The 16,955-nt window shown below is 40.8% G+C and overlaps 1 protein-coding gene across 14 annotated transcripts in view; it reads right to left on the bottom strand.

Annotated features, from left to right (window-relative positions):
- Window positions 1-16,955, bottom strand: part of TENM2 (teneurin transmembrane protein 2) — a 634,310-nt gene that overhangs the window by 117,858 nt on the left and 499,497 nt on the right. For all 14 annotated transcript variants that reach the window (XM_032702528.1, XM_032702527.1, XM_032702526.1 and 11 more), the window contains one exon: window positions 7,700-7,822. In XM_032702528.1, the coding sequence (XP_032558419.1) occupies window positions 7,700-7,822 (123 nt within the window). The remainder of the gene's footprint in view (window positions 1-7,699; window positions 7,823-16,955) is intronic.

The raw sequence follows: 16,955 nt of genomic DNA on the forward strand, positions 1-16,955 counted from the left end.
GTTTCTAGTTCTCCAAACCACTCCTCCTGGAACACTTCAGTGTCTCAGGAAAATTTACCTGGGAAGAGAACTCTGACAGGGGTTCAACACAGCAGAGGATATTAAAAGCAGGCTGGATGATCAGCTATCACAAGCGATCAAGAGGTACTTAACACACAGTAACGAATGGAACAGATGGGTGACTCTTTTCAAGTCTGTATTTTTGTAGTACAGCATCCTCTGTATCTGCCCTGCATCCAGCCTGTGCCACATCTGTGACAAACAGCTGCTGCCTCACCTCTGGCATCCTGAAAGGGATCCTTTTCTTTTGCTTTTGAGAATTTAATACATGACATCCTGGTTTTATGGCGCTACGTTACAATGCTGAAATAACACAATTTAGAAATGCTTGAACTTGTGCCAAAATCTAGGTTTCATATTTGCAAGTTTAACAAACAACTTAGAAAGTTTTTTAAGTCCAAGAATGTATCAGAGCTCTAAGATTATGCATTATTGAATCATACTCTTATAAATTCCTGCTGAGTTATTCCTGTTGATATGAGACACAAAATTAGTGACAGCATCTTGGTTCTACTCCTTGCTTTGATGCTGCCAGTGCACCTGAGTTGGTCATGGCCTTGGTGTTCTCAGATGACTGCTTGTAAAACAGAATTATTAACAATGACAGAATTATTAAAAATTCTCACCTTGAAGATGAGGAATGCAGAGCAGTAACATAAAAATACTAAAGGAGGTGTCTCAGCATGGGCCCTTTCATGTTCCTTCCCCCCCCCCAGGTTAGAAATACTGAAAGGAAATGGAAAATAGGTATGACCACTGAATCTCTTTCCTTAGTTAATAGGCTTAAGTTTACTTTTTTAACCTGAAAAGCAGCCCACCATCCTGGCTTTTGTATTTGCAATGCCTTTTTTCCTACTAACACCTTCACTGACAAACCCTGTCTCTACAGACTCAAACTTTTTTTATAGCTCCCTTCGGTCCTCACCTCCTAATGCAGAGAATGTATCTTGCCACCTGACTCACTCCCCTCCAGCTATTTTTAGAAGCTTTTCCATTTTGATGGACCAGCGCAGATCACATTCAAAGAACATCAATTGCATTTAAGTGAAGTTACAGATGTGACAAACTGACAAATCTGGGAAGAAAGACTAACCCCAACAACTCACACTACTGAGAAAAAATGAATCCCAAGATCATTCTCTCTGCTGTGGGTGACTGTTGCAAAGTTTCATCTGTTTATCTCATAACCCCATGGATACTTGATTTTTTTTCCCCTGTCATTTTCCCTCTGTAAACATCTACAAAAGAGTTTTAAAAGCATACTACTTCATCTTACCCAGGGGAGCCATTTCAATCATTCAGTCAAACATATATTCATCAACTAAATAACTCTTATTCATTTAAACTGCTGTGTTATTTACCCAGTTGAATTACTATTTTGGCATATACATTTGAAAAGACTGCTTTAGCATTCAAGTATATTTGCCTTTGAAGCTATCAGAGAGGCAATACATGACAACAGCAATGCAAGCTCCCCCTGCTAAGTTGTCAGCAGGTCTCATCTGTGAGCTGGAGGTCAGATTCAAGGTGGCAGCGGATGGGACATGCCCAATCAGCCTTTAATTTAACTGATGTCAAGCAGTGTCAGCATGGGAGGCAGAGCTGTATTTACACTGAAACCAGATATACTTGAGTATTTATAACTACAGTATCCCACACTGCAGCTAAAATTAAAAACAAAAACGAAATCTGGCTACCGGCAGTGTCACGCCACAGACATCACACTGGAACAGCAATTAACTCCAGGGCTGTGACTGTGCCTTCATCACAGGGGTGACTGTAAACTGCACCTTGAGAACACTTGGAAAATATCTAGCAGAATAACCATTCCAGTGGATCCATAAGATCACGTGGACAACCTCAAATTAAACACAAGGAATAAATACCACCAGTGTTGGTTAAAGAGAATTCTCTTCCGCTTCTTTTCCTGTAATTCTGTATTTCTTATAAATCACTGCTCCAGACATAGCTTTCCTTATCTTTTCATCTAACTCATTTTTTTCTGTTGTTGTTTGTTATACAGCCAGGGATTTTTCACAGATGACTTGGAATTCTGAAGAAATTTATGGTACAGCTGTGTAAAGGAAACCATTCAATATAAAACTACACCCTACTGACTTTTTGCCAAAAAAGAATGTGTGAGAATGACTGTGGTTCTCAATGACAGTTTAACTTTTTTTCCTCACGTAGCTACTTATATGACCAGACATTTGTTATCATTCCAGAAAGACAAATTAAAAAAAAAAAGGAGAAAATGTCTTTTCTATACAAATATATTCAGTGGAAAAATCAGTGCTATGCACTATTACCATGCTGATGACTCCCTATATGAACGTATGCTTTAAATTATTTACTACTACCACATAAGTGCCCTAGGACTCAAGTGAAAAGAGATTCTTTCTGAAATGTGTACAATAGATTGACTGCTACTGCAAAACAAATTCCCACAGCTATAATGAACTAAAAAGCCAGGCAACAGGAATTTGTCTGGAGGAGCTGCTATGGCACATTCTGAACCTCAGTTATGCTGAAGATGCTGAGGTACCAATGAGCTCTGTTTTGTGAAGTGAGGAGGAAGGAAGCTTCTGAATTTGTATGAGCTTTCAGGAGCCCAGTAAAACAGCTTCTGATACAAAATCAAAATCTCAGGTTGTTGGGTCAGCATCCCAAATTTCTGTTGTGGTTTGAGGAAAGAAAATTTTCAAAGGGAGTGTCTGTTAAGACCCCTGCTCTGGCTCAGCTGCAGCCAAATATTGTGGTCCTGTAGGTGGAATTAAGTATCGTGCTTCAGTATCCTGATACACCTAAAAATTTGGGCACATCTTCACATTCATGTGAGCAGGGGTTCACAAGATCCACTGCTTTCAGAATCCAAAGCAAAATACAACTGATATAAAATCGAGATCTGTTAGTTCACTGCATTCCATAAAGAACAAATACATACCAGTGTCATTTTCTACCCGAGCATAACAATAATCTCTGATGGTTCATAATGCACTTTATCACCTACCTTTGAACACTGCAACTTATACTATCACCATGAACATGATCAACACCTCAAACTCCTCTTCTCTTCTGCTGAATTTAGCCAAAAACTTTGCTTTTGCTGTGACAGCCCTTGAGCCTGGTGTATTTTCAGACGACCACATCTGCAAGCCTTCATAGGGTCCATATTAATAGTTCTGCTTGCTAATGTGTTAATTAAGATCTACATTACATTAGCCTCATAACTACTTAATAAGATTAATCCACCTGGAAAATGATGGCATGTCTTGATTAAATTGAATGAAGGTAACAGAAGTGACATTTAAAGAACATTGATTGTTATTACATTTTGATCATCTGTTTCAAAGCATCTGAGAGGAAATAGTGGAAACCCAAAGATTCATGTTGTTTACATTGTTAATGAGGTATGAGTTTATCTTTTACAACATGACAAAGAGTTCTCTCCAGCTGTTCCTTAGTCCTTACACTGTCTGCTGAGTAGGTTTCAGCAGCAGCACAGTTGGGGGTAGCACCAGTGCCTCAGGCAGTCGAGTCAGGAACTGTTCTTTTAGCATCTGAACCCCAAATCATCAGTATATGAATGTGGCAGATCCTCCCATTGCATAATTTTGTTATTCCTCTAACACTGCCTGTCTGCTGCATTGCTAATAAAATAGCTTAACTATTAATTTCTGTGTGCAAACCAAAATGTGACTCACAGCTGCGTCTGGCAGAGCTCTCAACATCATTTGGAGAGGGCTGAAGACAACCTGTACAGCTACACAATGACTGCTGAGCTCAGCTTTCCACATTTATCCAAGGAAAATTTCTTCTACATCAGTAGGAATCTGTTTTTCTCCTCATCTCAAGTAAGAAAGATGGTAACAAATTTAACAGCAAATTTAACTTCCTTCGTTCCATTATTGCCATTATATTTACAATGCTGAACTTGTTATCCGGAAACAAGTATTTTTCATGACACCTCAATACTTTAATATTTAATTACCTACAATTGTCTTTTTGAAATCCACACACATTGTGGTAGATTTAGTGAAACATCTCAAACTGACCATGAACTTGGATCAAGCTGGTTGATCCAGTGAGACACAAACCCTCAATTACATGAGTATCAGAACAAAAATTCATATCTACTTTTTCCAATTAGTATATTTATTGTACATAAAGTGATCTCTCAGGTCCACAATTGCCCACAACTATCTTTGGTGTCTTTTAAAATGAGGATTTCCAGGATCACAGACCTCAATCTCTAACTGTGTTTTTCAACTTCACAGAACATTGCTATAGCAAATAATCAAGATAAAATACTAAGTCATTTTTTTAATTACTAGCAAATCTGCTAAATCTGGGAGCACACCAAAGACCATATTTCCTAAACAAAAAACTCTACATCAAAGTGTTCTTTATGTGGATTTGCAGCTGGAGTTAGTTTGGATATTTTCACATAAACGGTAGGTTATCTTAGGTGTCCTCTGACACGGTTTAAGTTGATTTTCGTGGTATATTCTGTCCATTAGAAAGGAAACAGCACATAGTCACATATTTTATGGCAATGTGTGTCTAACCTTCTACATAATTTTCAATGCAGAAAACATTTCTAGCATAGATTAACAGAATCCAGGCACAAAAAAAATCCCGTAAGGTCATCTAATTCACTTCTTTGTGAGGAAGCAATTACTCCCAAACATGCCTCTTTCCCCCCCCCCCCACATTTCCCCCTAATTTAGATTCATTACACCAAAATTCTAACATTATCCTTACAAACTCTAAGAGACAAATGGGCTTCACTCTCAGAAAGCTTTTTTTAATGTCATTACAATCTACCTCGTCCCTGTAGCAATTCCATGGCAGTGTCAATTTTTTTGTTTTTATGCACCATGAAGGAATACTCTGTTATAATTTGTATAAAGAGAGGAACTTCTCTTTACTTTTGCCTCTTAATCTCAACCCCTAGTTCAGCACAACTTCCACAGCATGGTGGACTTCACTTGCAGTTTTACAGCAGCACTGAGGATTTTTCTACCCGTTGCACTTGCCTCCTCCTTTCAGGCATACCCAGTTTTAGTGAGATGTAGTGTGTAATTACAAAAACCCTGAAACTGTGTTATCTTAATAGTGAATTTTGTTTTCATTCAGGTAGGAATATGCAGTAATAAAGTAATTTACATTCATCTTAAATTGCAGTTTTATTATTTTGTACCAGAATTTAGTCTCTTAATAAGGAACAAGCAGATCAAATTGAATACCTGCTATTTTTTTCTTTCCTCCTTTCAAACTGCTCTGCTTTAAAATGCCTTGCTTGCTGAGTAGGCACAGCTTGTGTTTAAGTGGCCCTTCTCAGACTAGGGGTTAAAGGTTTCTTTGGGAGACCCATGTTTTGAAAAGAATGGCTTCATCCTGAGTTGTGTCAATTATAGAAAGGTCACTCTCCACAGCCAGAGCCCTGAAATGGTTGTTGTGTTAAAAGCTGTCAGAGGCTTTCCTAAAAACTGCTGGGATAGCAATATTAACTTGGACACAATAAAAGGAAAGGTGAGGTAGAAAAACTTTTTACCCTTCCCAGCTCTAAAAATTTGTCTTTTCCTTATTCCTTGTGTTCATCCAAACCTGTCATTCATTTTATTCCACTGTGGAAGATTACTTGCCTAAATATTGTTCTTCCCCATTCCCCCAGGTTATCAACATTTCAGCAACCTTCTACAAAATGTCAGAAGAACAAGAAGTAAACTTTTCCAACGTGCTAACTGCAGCAATTTAAGACATAACCAGCAGTTCTGTCTCCTTGTCTCCTCTACAGGAGGTTACCACTCCCAAAAGAGCAGCATCTCCACCTCTTCAAATGTGCAAAGCTAATTAGAGTGGGGCCGGGATAAACCGCCAGAACTTGCACTGAAGTGCCCCAGGCAGGTGAGCACATTCCAATTCAACAATCCTGCTGCCCTATCTTTGCACAGAGATGGCAACAAAAAGCTGCAGGGGAGGGAATTGGGAAGTGTGTTAAACACTGCAGTTGCCTGCTAAGTGACCATAATTGCAGACCTGAGCTGTTCAGGTTCCTGCCTAGAACCATAGGGTCTCTCACCTGTGCACGATCTGGAGGAAGCTCAGCAGTGATATACACATTCTGCCTTGCACTCAGGGATGTGCTGTTCATCCAGTTTGACCCACAGCCAGTCAGAGGTGAAAGCCCAACCAATGAACACTTGCCTAAAAAGACTTTCATGACGACGAAGCCAAAGCCAGTCCCTCCACAAAAAAACAGGAAGAAGCTGAGGTGCAGCAACATTTTTTTGGAAATAAAAGCAAATCCTTGAAATGATCAAGCCCATAAAAGAATAACTCATCTTCCTCACTCAGCTGTATTTGAACTGATTTTCCCCCCCCAGTACATCCCATACAAGTATCCTTTGTCAGCACTTGTTTCTAACACTTGCTTTGGCAATTAGCAAGTTTAACACAGACCACAGGTCCTGAGAGCAAGATGCTGCTCAGCCCTGAACAGAACTCTTCTGTTGACCGAAAGTGAGTGCTCAGTCACACCATCCAAACATCACAGCACATCAAGGTCTGGGAGGTGCTTTGACTAATTCAAACATTCTGTTCTGCCTTCTCCTCACAATTTTTGTAATAACCAGAGAAAGCCTTACTGTGGTGTAGCGAAGAAAAGCCCTGAACCTCACCAGTAAAAAGCATTCGGTTTAGGTGATTAAAGTCTTTTTTGTGACATGTAATTTCTCTGTATTTTTAACATACCCTTTCTTAGCTTAAGAAAGTATTTCTGGTTCTTATTCTTTCTTCTCACTGCCTTGTGTTTGCCATCCTCCACCGGAATACAGTTTTTCTTTAAGAGAAGAAGAATCCATTTATTGCCTGCATTGCTCATACTAATACTACAGGACAGATTGTTTACTATGGGTCAAATTTTGCTGTCCTTGACGTTTGATATTAGAATTCATCTGAGAAAGAAGAAGAAACAGGGATGTGGTCCCAGCTGCAAGCCAAAATTCTTGACTTCCCTTCTACTAAATCAAGCTTTTCACAGAATCAGAGAGTGGGTCAGGCTGGAAGGGACCACAGTGGGTCATCTGGTCCAACCTCCCTGCCCCAGCAGCACATGGCACAGGACTGCATCTAGACAGCTCTGGAATATCTCCAGTGAGGAAAACTCCACAGCCTCTCTGGTCTCTGTTCCAGTGCTCGGTCACTGCACAGGAAAGAAGCTCTTCCTCATGTTCAGGTGGAACTTCCCGTGTATCAGTTTCTGCCCATTGCCTCTTGTCCTATTGCTCAGCACCACTGAGCAGAGCCTGATCCATCCTCTGACACCTCCCTTCAGATATTTATAAGAATTAATAAGGTCTCAGTTGCCTCTTCTCGAGGTTGAACAAACCCAGCTCCCTCAGCTTCCTCTCCCTTCGAGATCTCTAACTACACCTGGAAACAGGACATCTACACAGCACAAAGAGCACACTTTTACGACCAAGCCCTTCTTGAGCATCATCCGGGCGGGCACATCCTCACCAGCTTCCAGAAATCACATCACTCTGCGCACTGATGCAGCGAGAGGTCAAACCGAATGACAAACCCAGGCAGTTTTCAGGGAGATTTCGCGCGGACCCCGCGGGTCTGGACCCACCTCTGCCGGCAGGGGCCGTCGCCGGGCCATCGTCGCCGGGCGGGCGCGGCGGCCGCAGCCCGTTGTTGAAGGTCGGTCCCTCGGCCGGCTGCAGCTGCCAGTTCAGCCCCAGGAGATGCATCGCTGCGGACACAAGGGCGGGAGACAGCGGTCATCTCAGTGCAGAACACCGTAAAAAAAGCGACTTGGCTCAGAGGAATGGGAATATGCAAAAAAAAAAAAAAAAAGGGCAACAACAACGACAAAAAAAAAATCCCAAACAAACAAGCACGCCTGGTGACTCACACACATCTGTCTTAGTTTTTTGGGGCGGTTATCAGATCTTCTAAATTACTGAAACACAAAAGGCAAAATCCTTTACAAACCAGGCGATCACAACAAGCATTCTGTTCAGACTCTGGCATCAGGCACCACTTTCCGACTCACACGTTGTGGGGGGGACACATCCTGGGAAACAAAGCACTGCTGCAAGTACCAGCTCTGAGTTTAAATTATAGGTGGTAATTTATACGTTGATTATAAAATCAGCTTTAGCCCTATGTATACTAATCACATTGTAATGCAATTACTTTGTGTTTAGTACAACTTATTCAAATCAACAGATTAGAATAATAGAATCTCAGAATGGTTAGGGTTGGAAGGGACCTCAAAGCTCATCTTGTTCCAACCCCCTGCCATGGGCAGGGACACCTTCCACTAGATCAGGTTGTTCAGAGCCACATCCAACCTGGCCTTGGACACTCCCAGGGATGGGGCAGCCACAGCTTCTCTGGGCAACCTGTGCCAGGGCCTCTCCACCCTCACAGAGATGAATTTCTTCCTAACATCTAATCTAAACCTACTCTCTTTCAGTTTGAAGCCATTGCACAGCCTCTGTCTTCATTTTGTTGATTAGACTTTTCTGACAAACCCAGGGCTTTGCCGATGCTTTGACCTCAAAATCCTGCGCCACTCACGGTCCCACCCAGGGAAGGTTTGCCTGCTCACAGCACCTGCTCGTGGCCTCTCCAGCCATTCCCATGCCAGAGGCAGGACTGTGTGGCCCATGGCAGAGGCTGTGCAGCTGCACCTGGAACATAAACTGTGGAGAGGGATCAAGGCCAAGGCAACCCCCCTGCAAGCACATGAGTTACAGGCACTGTGGCAGGGCTAATTGAATAAGTCCTGTGCATAATGCATGAGACTTGACAGGTTTGAATCGTTCAGCCAGTGGATTTATGTGCATCTTCACCTTGTATAAACAGAAGCTACCTGCAAACATCTCCACACTTTCATCATATTATCCCCACGGCATTCTCACAATGCAGAGCAGTGGTGACTGAGAGAAAAGGCCACCAAGCTCTTTTTATTCCCTTTCTTCACACCCACCATCAGCACTCTTCCTGCTTACACAGGTTGTGTGCAAACATACATACCACAGAGAACAGCATTTCCAGTTATGTAAAGAAGTGTCTGAGAGGATTCACTGTCAGTTTAGGGGCAGAAAATAAATATAATTATGGGCACCCTCAGAATTGTTCACCTCTGCAGTGTCAGATCCACACCACATTGGCAGATATTTTGCATCCAATTCCAAGCAACTGTAGCAGAGCTGGTGTGGTCACAAATAGCCCAGCAGTGGCCACCTGCTAAGTGTTCAGAGACTGAACTGGAGGGATAGGAAAGGCAAAAGACTTCTCACAGGAGCTGCCATTTACAGTGCTTGAGCCATCACTCAGATAATCTCTGAATACAGGGAATCCATTTATATGTGATCTATTCACATAAGTACTCCTAAACCCAAAGAAAACAAAGCAAAACATCTCCCATCCCCAGAATCCATCTATTCCCAGCTCCTGAAAAGCTCTCAGCACACAATCTATGCAGAGTTTAACCTTTCTGACAAAAGCAGCTGGGGAGCAAGGCAGCTTTCCTAACACCATCTTCCCCTGGACATATCTATGGACTAAGCAGACATCTCAGAACAGTGAATAAAATCAAGAGACATTTTGTGTGAACAGGGCATTCGCCAGATTTCACATTGATGCTGAATTTACCATTTTTTTTCTATTATGAAAAAACCCAAAACATTAAAGCTTCTGGTATGTTAAAAAATACCAGGCACGAACCCGAAAAGGATGTTTTGCTGAGAAACTGCTCAAAATTTACTTCTAGTGAATGCTTAAGAATTCCTTGAAAATATACAAATGTTTTATTCGGTTACAACTTTTTTTTCTGTTTTGCCAAAACAATCATTTTTAAAAGGTTTTTTTAGTCTTATCTCAAAAAAATAAATTTCCTTTTCAGTACTGCAAACGAAATGGAAAAATCCCTGACAAAGCTCAAACACCACCAAGTCCATGGAGCAGAGACATCTGTGCTGGGGCTGTGACAGGGCTGGGGATGGAGGCAGAGGAGCAGCTCGGGGCATGTTTGTGCTGTCAGCAATTCCCACACCATGCACAGGCACCAGGTTCAGCTGGACCAGCTCGGAAAGCCAAGAGTGCATAAAGATTAAGTGAATTTCAAAGCCCCAAAATGAAAACAAGTCACAGAGGAGAATCAGACTTTTGTGGTTTATACTCTCAGTGAATCTATTCAAAGTTGCAATTTTTTTTTATTTCATTGCAAGCATAAATGTAGGTCACTTGCAGAGATGAAAGCCTGCTGCTTCTAGTGTGCACCAGTCCTTACAAAGGAGAGATAAGGGAATCATAACTAATAGTCTGTCCAAGAGAATTATAGTTGCTACCTTATAATTACCAGGTAAATTCAGACAAGGAATTACAAAAGATCTTATTAACATGGTATTAAAAAACCCCCATGATCCATCTGCTTCCAAGCACACCATGGTTTCATTAATAACTTCACTGCTCTGTGTTTTAATCATAGATGCACGTTAGGTGGAGGAGCAATTAGAGCTCCTTCCTAACGGGGCAGGGATTTGCATGTCTGCTCTATCCCTCACAGAGCCCGAGAATCTCCTGCCCAGCTCACACATCCATTAGGTGAGCTACAAACTTCCACTAAGACAGCTCGAGTCACAGACACGAGGAACGTTCACCTTCTACCAAGAATAAGTCGAGCAAAGTGTGTCACGGGGGCCTGAGGGGAAAGCTCCGTGTTTGCACCGCAGCCAGCAAAGCTGACTGGCAGCTGAGCAGGGAGAACGAGGAGAAACCCATTCTCTCCTGCTTCACAACGCCATGAGATGGCAAATTTATATGATTAACCTTTTGTTCTGTTAATCAAACAAAAATGCCTCCAGCTAAGGAATAAGTTGAAGCCCGTTTAATTAGAAATACGGGGATCCATTCAGATGTCGAATGCTTGTGTGTCAGAGGAGAAATTTGGGCTAGTCAATTTGTGGCTGTTTCCTATTTTTTTCTATTTTTCTTTTCTATTCTGAACCTACAACTAAATAATCTTTGTGGCTTTGCCTTCCCAACAACACATCTTCTTCTGATATTACAGTACTGGCCACATCATCTCCAAAGGATGTTCACCAGACAGCTCAGTTGTGATACTCAGCCACAACCAAAGCTAATCATCAAAATATTTTCCAAACTAGCCAACTTACTCAAACATGTTTCCAGAGGTCCACATTTGGTTTATAGATTAACCTTTGGAAACAAACACATCCCTGAAGATTTGAAACACAAAGAGGTGCCATTTTATCTGTATGGTGTATTCATAAATTACATTTTACAGAGCTTATGTATGTTTTGTAGGAGTTATTTTTACATGTTTGCTTTTTATCCCCTCAACATTTAAGCATATTTGCTAAGTTCTTGTCTCTGATACCTGATTTTCAAACAATGAGCTTGTCAGAATTTATCTGGTCCATTTAACATCTACTAACTCAGAATAGTGAATTGTGTATTTATATTCTCTAAAACACAAGAATTCAGAAACAATAAATTTTGAAGTAAAACCTTTGAGATTTAGGTAAAAAATAATAACCTCTCACTCCCACCCTAGCAACACACACATATACAGAGAGTGAAAGCACCTGGAAGCAAAACCTGCATTGCCCATTAAGAACAAAGGCAGAGAACTGGTTCGTCACTCCAGGTGGTAGAGCTGTCAAGGATCAGCCTAAGACTTACGTAAGATAGAGGTTGCCAGAAGGAATCACATATTATTTTAAGAAGTCCCAAAAGGTAAAAAAAAATCCACAGAAAAATGATAAAACTTACATGCAAAATTTTCTTGAATGTTCTCTAAGACTCAGTAGTGTCCCCACATTCCTCTTTGATTAGTCCTCTCTCGTTCTGGCCATAAACCCACTCCATTCAGAGTTCAGTCTAATGGACAATGGCTTCCAAGCTCTTCTTTGTCTTATCTTTGTGCTCCTGTCACTCTTGACCTTGTATTTTTGAAGTGAGAGACCTCTGGTGTCTTTGTGTGCTACAGATCTCCCTGTGGCACAACTCAGTGTCTGCCAATAGGCAGTGCAGAATGAGGTTTTTCACTTATCCCTTTACTCCACGGTATTCCTTCTTAAAGTGAGAAATATGCAGATTAATGATCCATCATTTTCCTCAATTCCTACTGCACCTTCCCAGTTAGGGTCTGGAAAATAAGCACTGCTTGCTTGTGAGAAAATTCGGTATTCCCTAAGCAACTCAAAAAGATGGAAAGGTTGTAAAAGTAAACGGGATTCAGAATATTTCCATATTTTAATTTTCCAAGTTGTCATGCTTAGTAAACCCTAAATTACTGTCATTCAAAATGAACTCATCGAACTATGATTTCACTTTGTCAGGATATAGTGATATCACGTTTGTCTGTAGTAGGCCAACCTGTTTTCATATGAAAATCACTCTGTTATATCTTGAAAAACATGAGTAAATAAACCCTAAAAGCACATTTCTGCACATAGACCATTGTATTATAGCAGCAGAAATGCTCAAAGTTTCCTTTCCATCCACTCATGAGGTGAACAAAGATGTAACTCTGGCTATTCCAGTACACTTAGTCTTGAGCAACATCAATGTAATTTCCAAGTCAGGCCTAATGAATCACAGACATGACAAAACAAAAGGTACCTAATAAATCTTAGCATAATTTAATTTCATAGCATATATATTCAAAGACCTATCTGCACACCTGTTTTTTTATTTTGTATGATCTGAACATTGTATTAATGCACCACAATATTTGAATGAAGCAAAAGAAGTTGAGTGCTTTATACCTGTGAGTGCATATACATGAGTAACCCAGATAACTTGAAAAGAATAAATGTATCCCCCCAAAAAAATTAAAAAATAATTAAACATTATTGCACTCTTACTTTGTATTAAATGTTACTCAGCTGAGACTCACAGTTCTTTACTAGTTATTGCTTCTTGATCATGCAGTAGAACTCCAGGAATACAGAAATTGATCTTACCGATCTCAATTATTATTCATAAAATAACAGTTACTTAAAAGACTAGAAACATAATAATTTAAAGTTCTTCTGCTGTTCCTCTGGAGAAATAGGTTCAAGTTCAACCCAAGCCACAAGTGAGAGGAGTGCGTTAGGCCTATTCCCCAGTGCTTACTTGCCCCCATTACAGAATGAATGCACAATCCATCACAGCTGACAACCTCTCCTCAAGAGATGCCCGAGACAGGAATAGCAGGGGGCTGAAAGTCAGAAAACAGCAGCTGAGGAACTGCATGGGAAAAACTTGCACGGTGCCTGAAAACACTCCACTTGATCCTAACTAACTACTGCTTTTGGGTCTCTGCTGAGGAGCACGGATCCTTGGGCGGCTGTAACAAGGGAAGTCAGAAGCCTCTCACACCTGAGTAGGTTACAAGGCAGTTCACCAACACACACAGACAATCAAAATTTACTGAACTAAATCTCAGCTGAGATTTTTGCCATATTTTGTTAACGTGTCTTACAATTAACAGAAGCTGAACACAGAGGGCAGCGAGGCTTTGTTGGATGGGCAGGTCTGCAAGTGTTACTTAAGTGCAAGGTATCTCACCATTGGGGACAATCAGCAAAAGGCCTCTCCCACAGAATTTGATCTTGGCAACAACTATTTCTGACAAAGATTTCAGTAAATTGTGGATGATTTACAGAGGCTGACACCATCCTCTGCTCCAGAATTCTGTAGGCCAGCCTTCAGCCACATGTGCAGCAGGAGCCACACAAGCACTGTCAGGATGCAGCTGGAATGGGGGATGACACTCTGACAATGGCTGAGGCAGGTGTCTCAAAGAAAGCCACTGCATCCAAACACCTGAACTCAGTTACACTGAAGCCCTTCCATTTTATGTTACTGGCAGAAAGGGACAGTGTCTCCAGGATCTGTAACCTTCAATCCTCCAGTTTAACATATAATAAAGTGCTTGAAAAATCATTCCCAAAGAATATGAGTCTCGTTACTTAAAAGAAGCAGTCTTAAAATAAACAATGTGAACAAGCAGCACCTTTCCTTGCTAGCAAAATAATGACATCTCTCCTCAAATTCAGGACTAACTGCCAGAACTTTCTGTTTTTCCTTGAACACCTAGAGTGACTGTGACAAGGATGTCAGAGTCCTCCTGAGGGTATCCAAGAGAAAAATTCATCACATTCCCATGCCTTTTTCTAAAACAAAAGCCACATGGCTTGCTGGGTGGACGTCTGCCACTTTTGATATATTATCTACAGGAATGTCTCAAGTGCTGTTTGAAAAATCCAAACCTATCATATGTGATACAATAGAAATTCCAAATGGAAACCAGGCTGTGCAGGGAGGGGGCATGATCTGCATTATTCAAGAAGAGGCCTGACCGAGAACTGCACAAGGACATAACATAACCGAGCTACTGGGCCAGAAAATGGCAGATGAATTTTAAACCCAGTTAAAATAAAATAGCACACACTGGAGAGGAGTAATCCTAACTCCACGTATAAAATAATGACCTCTGAGCTGACTGTTATCAAACAGAGGAGAAGTCCTGGGCTAGATGACAAAGTTCCCTGAAAATTTCAAGTCAAGTCGTGAATCGTGGAAATCATGGGAAGGGTGAACAAAGCAAGGAATATTGTTGTGCCACCACTCCTCATTTCAGAAAAGACCTAGAAGGACCAGAGGTTGGAAGATCAGTAGGGAAAAGTGCATACATGCTTTGCCTGTTCTTACAGGATAACCATTTTTGGATGTTGGAGCCAAATTAAATTAAACTTGACACATCCAACCCAACACAGCTGTTCCTACACATATACAACACCCCTTGGTGTATCCACTAGTCCCAGTGCTTCTTGAAGTGTTTGATACAAGCTCATCCCCTGCTTTGTATCACAGCACATCCCTACCTATCCACCAGCCCAGACAACCTAGGGAACGTTTACTATGACACATCACAGGCAAACCCTTGAATTTTTATGCCATAAAGCATTTCCTAGAAGCTGCATGCTTTTTTTAGGCTGAGAATGTAGGACATAAATGGCAACTGCTGTCATGCCACAATGTTTGTGCAAGTTTCTCTACCCAGTGTAGCTGTTCATCAGCACAACAGTAAATACTCTCTTTAAATAATAGCACAGCAGAGTCAGTTATAATTATGAGGGATGCATTTTCAAAATATCTTCTTGGAGATCTCGAGGACACAGCAGATAAAGATTTAACTTTTACAGAGTTGACACCAGAGATTAAAGATCATTCAAAAAAAAAAATTCTCTGGACTACCAACCAATACTTGGGGTATTTATGAACTCGTGTTCTAATATTAATGACTAAGAATCCTACAGGCCTCATATAAAACATTTGGATGTATTCCTGATTATATTGCTTCCTCTACTTGTGAGCATTCAACTGTTAGCAGGCAAGGTTAAAGTAGCGTTTCAAAAATAGATCACTTGATCTAAATTTAATACTTCTGTTGTGAAATGTATGCAAAAAGTCCTGCTTATTGACTGTGACCATTGAAGCTCAACAACAAATAGATGGCTTACTTTCAAGGTCATTCATTCTCAGCAATTCATCTTAATCATCACTATGCTATTTGCTGTGCACTACGTTTTCTCAATAAATTAAAATCAAAAGTTCATTTGGGAAGTCCATTTAAAGCATTATCAAAATACACAAATTCAGGAATTAACAGATCACACTATTTTCAATAAAACAATAGGTCTGCCTGTATTACAGCTAGAGAGCACAAAAAAAGAAGCATTTTGCTGTCTGATTTATCCTAGTCATAACACTGAACAAGACCTCTCACTTCTCAGAGTCACTTTTTTTAGTTTACAATGCTGAAAATGGAGAATTCCATTAACCATAATGGCACTGTTGCGCATTTTCATATCTTAAAGCATGTTTTTCTCCACTTTTCCATCAATTGAATTAAGCTTATATTGTTACCCACATACAAGCTTCTGCATGTTACCCAGCCACAAGTTTATGTTCTTGTTAATTCTGCCTGAGCTCTGCAACAGTTTCATACTTAAAATAACAACAACAAGGTTTTGTAACTTTCCAAAGAGAATGACAGTGTTATTTCCTGGCTACAAGAGGAAAGCCATGAGGACTGATTAACCAGTAAGGTTATGAAACAATGAACATAAGAAATCTCAGGCTGCCGTTCCTGCTGGCCTCCTCGCTGCTGCAGAGAATCCAGCTCTGGGCTTCTCTCATCCCGAGAGTTCCTGCAACCACAGACACAGTAAAGTGGAATTTCAGCACCTCACTTCCAGGTATGTTAGTTGAGGGAATCAGAGGCAGACCCTCAGCTTTGGAGAGTTTTTGCTGGGGAAGGGGGCTGAGCACAGCACCCCTCTCCAAGGTACAAATGTCAGTCGTGCTCCTTCCACTCACCAGGAAACATTGTGCCTTTTTGGAAACACAATGGAGAGGAAAGTTGACTTCACACAATCTTCAACATAAGAAAGAAATCCTTAGGCATAATTTCACCCTCAGCATGTAAACTCTTTCAGACAATAAACTGTTTAGAACAAGGCTTCTGCTTTAAAGCATCCAGCCCAGGAAGTGTTTTATAGAAATACCATAAAGGATCTACAAATGAGGGCATTGTTGTCAGCAGCAGCAAAACTTCTGCTAGGAATTAATTGCTTTCTTTTGAATAAATGTTATTAAAGAGGAAAAAGGAGATGGAAGGAGGGCTATAAGATGTTTCATTTATCATTGTGTTCACACAGAAGAAACAGGGGGACCCAAAAAAGGTAAATTTATTTTTAAATTGATCACCCCCCTTCCTCCAAGCTGACTGATTTCTTTTCCCTGTACATGTCAGTAAACTGAATGGAATGGATTTTCAGAGCACAGCATGAAAG

Source organism: Chiroxiphia lanceolata, chromosome 15 (assembly GCF_009829145.1).
Source record: "Chiroxiphia lanceolata isolate bChiLan1 chromosome 15, bChiLan1.pri, whole genome shotgun sequence".
NCBI classification, from domain to species: domain Eukaryota; kingdom Metazoa; phylum Chordata; class Aves; order Passeriformes; family Pipridae; genus Chiroxiphia; species Chiroxiphia lanceolata.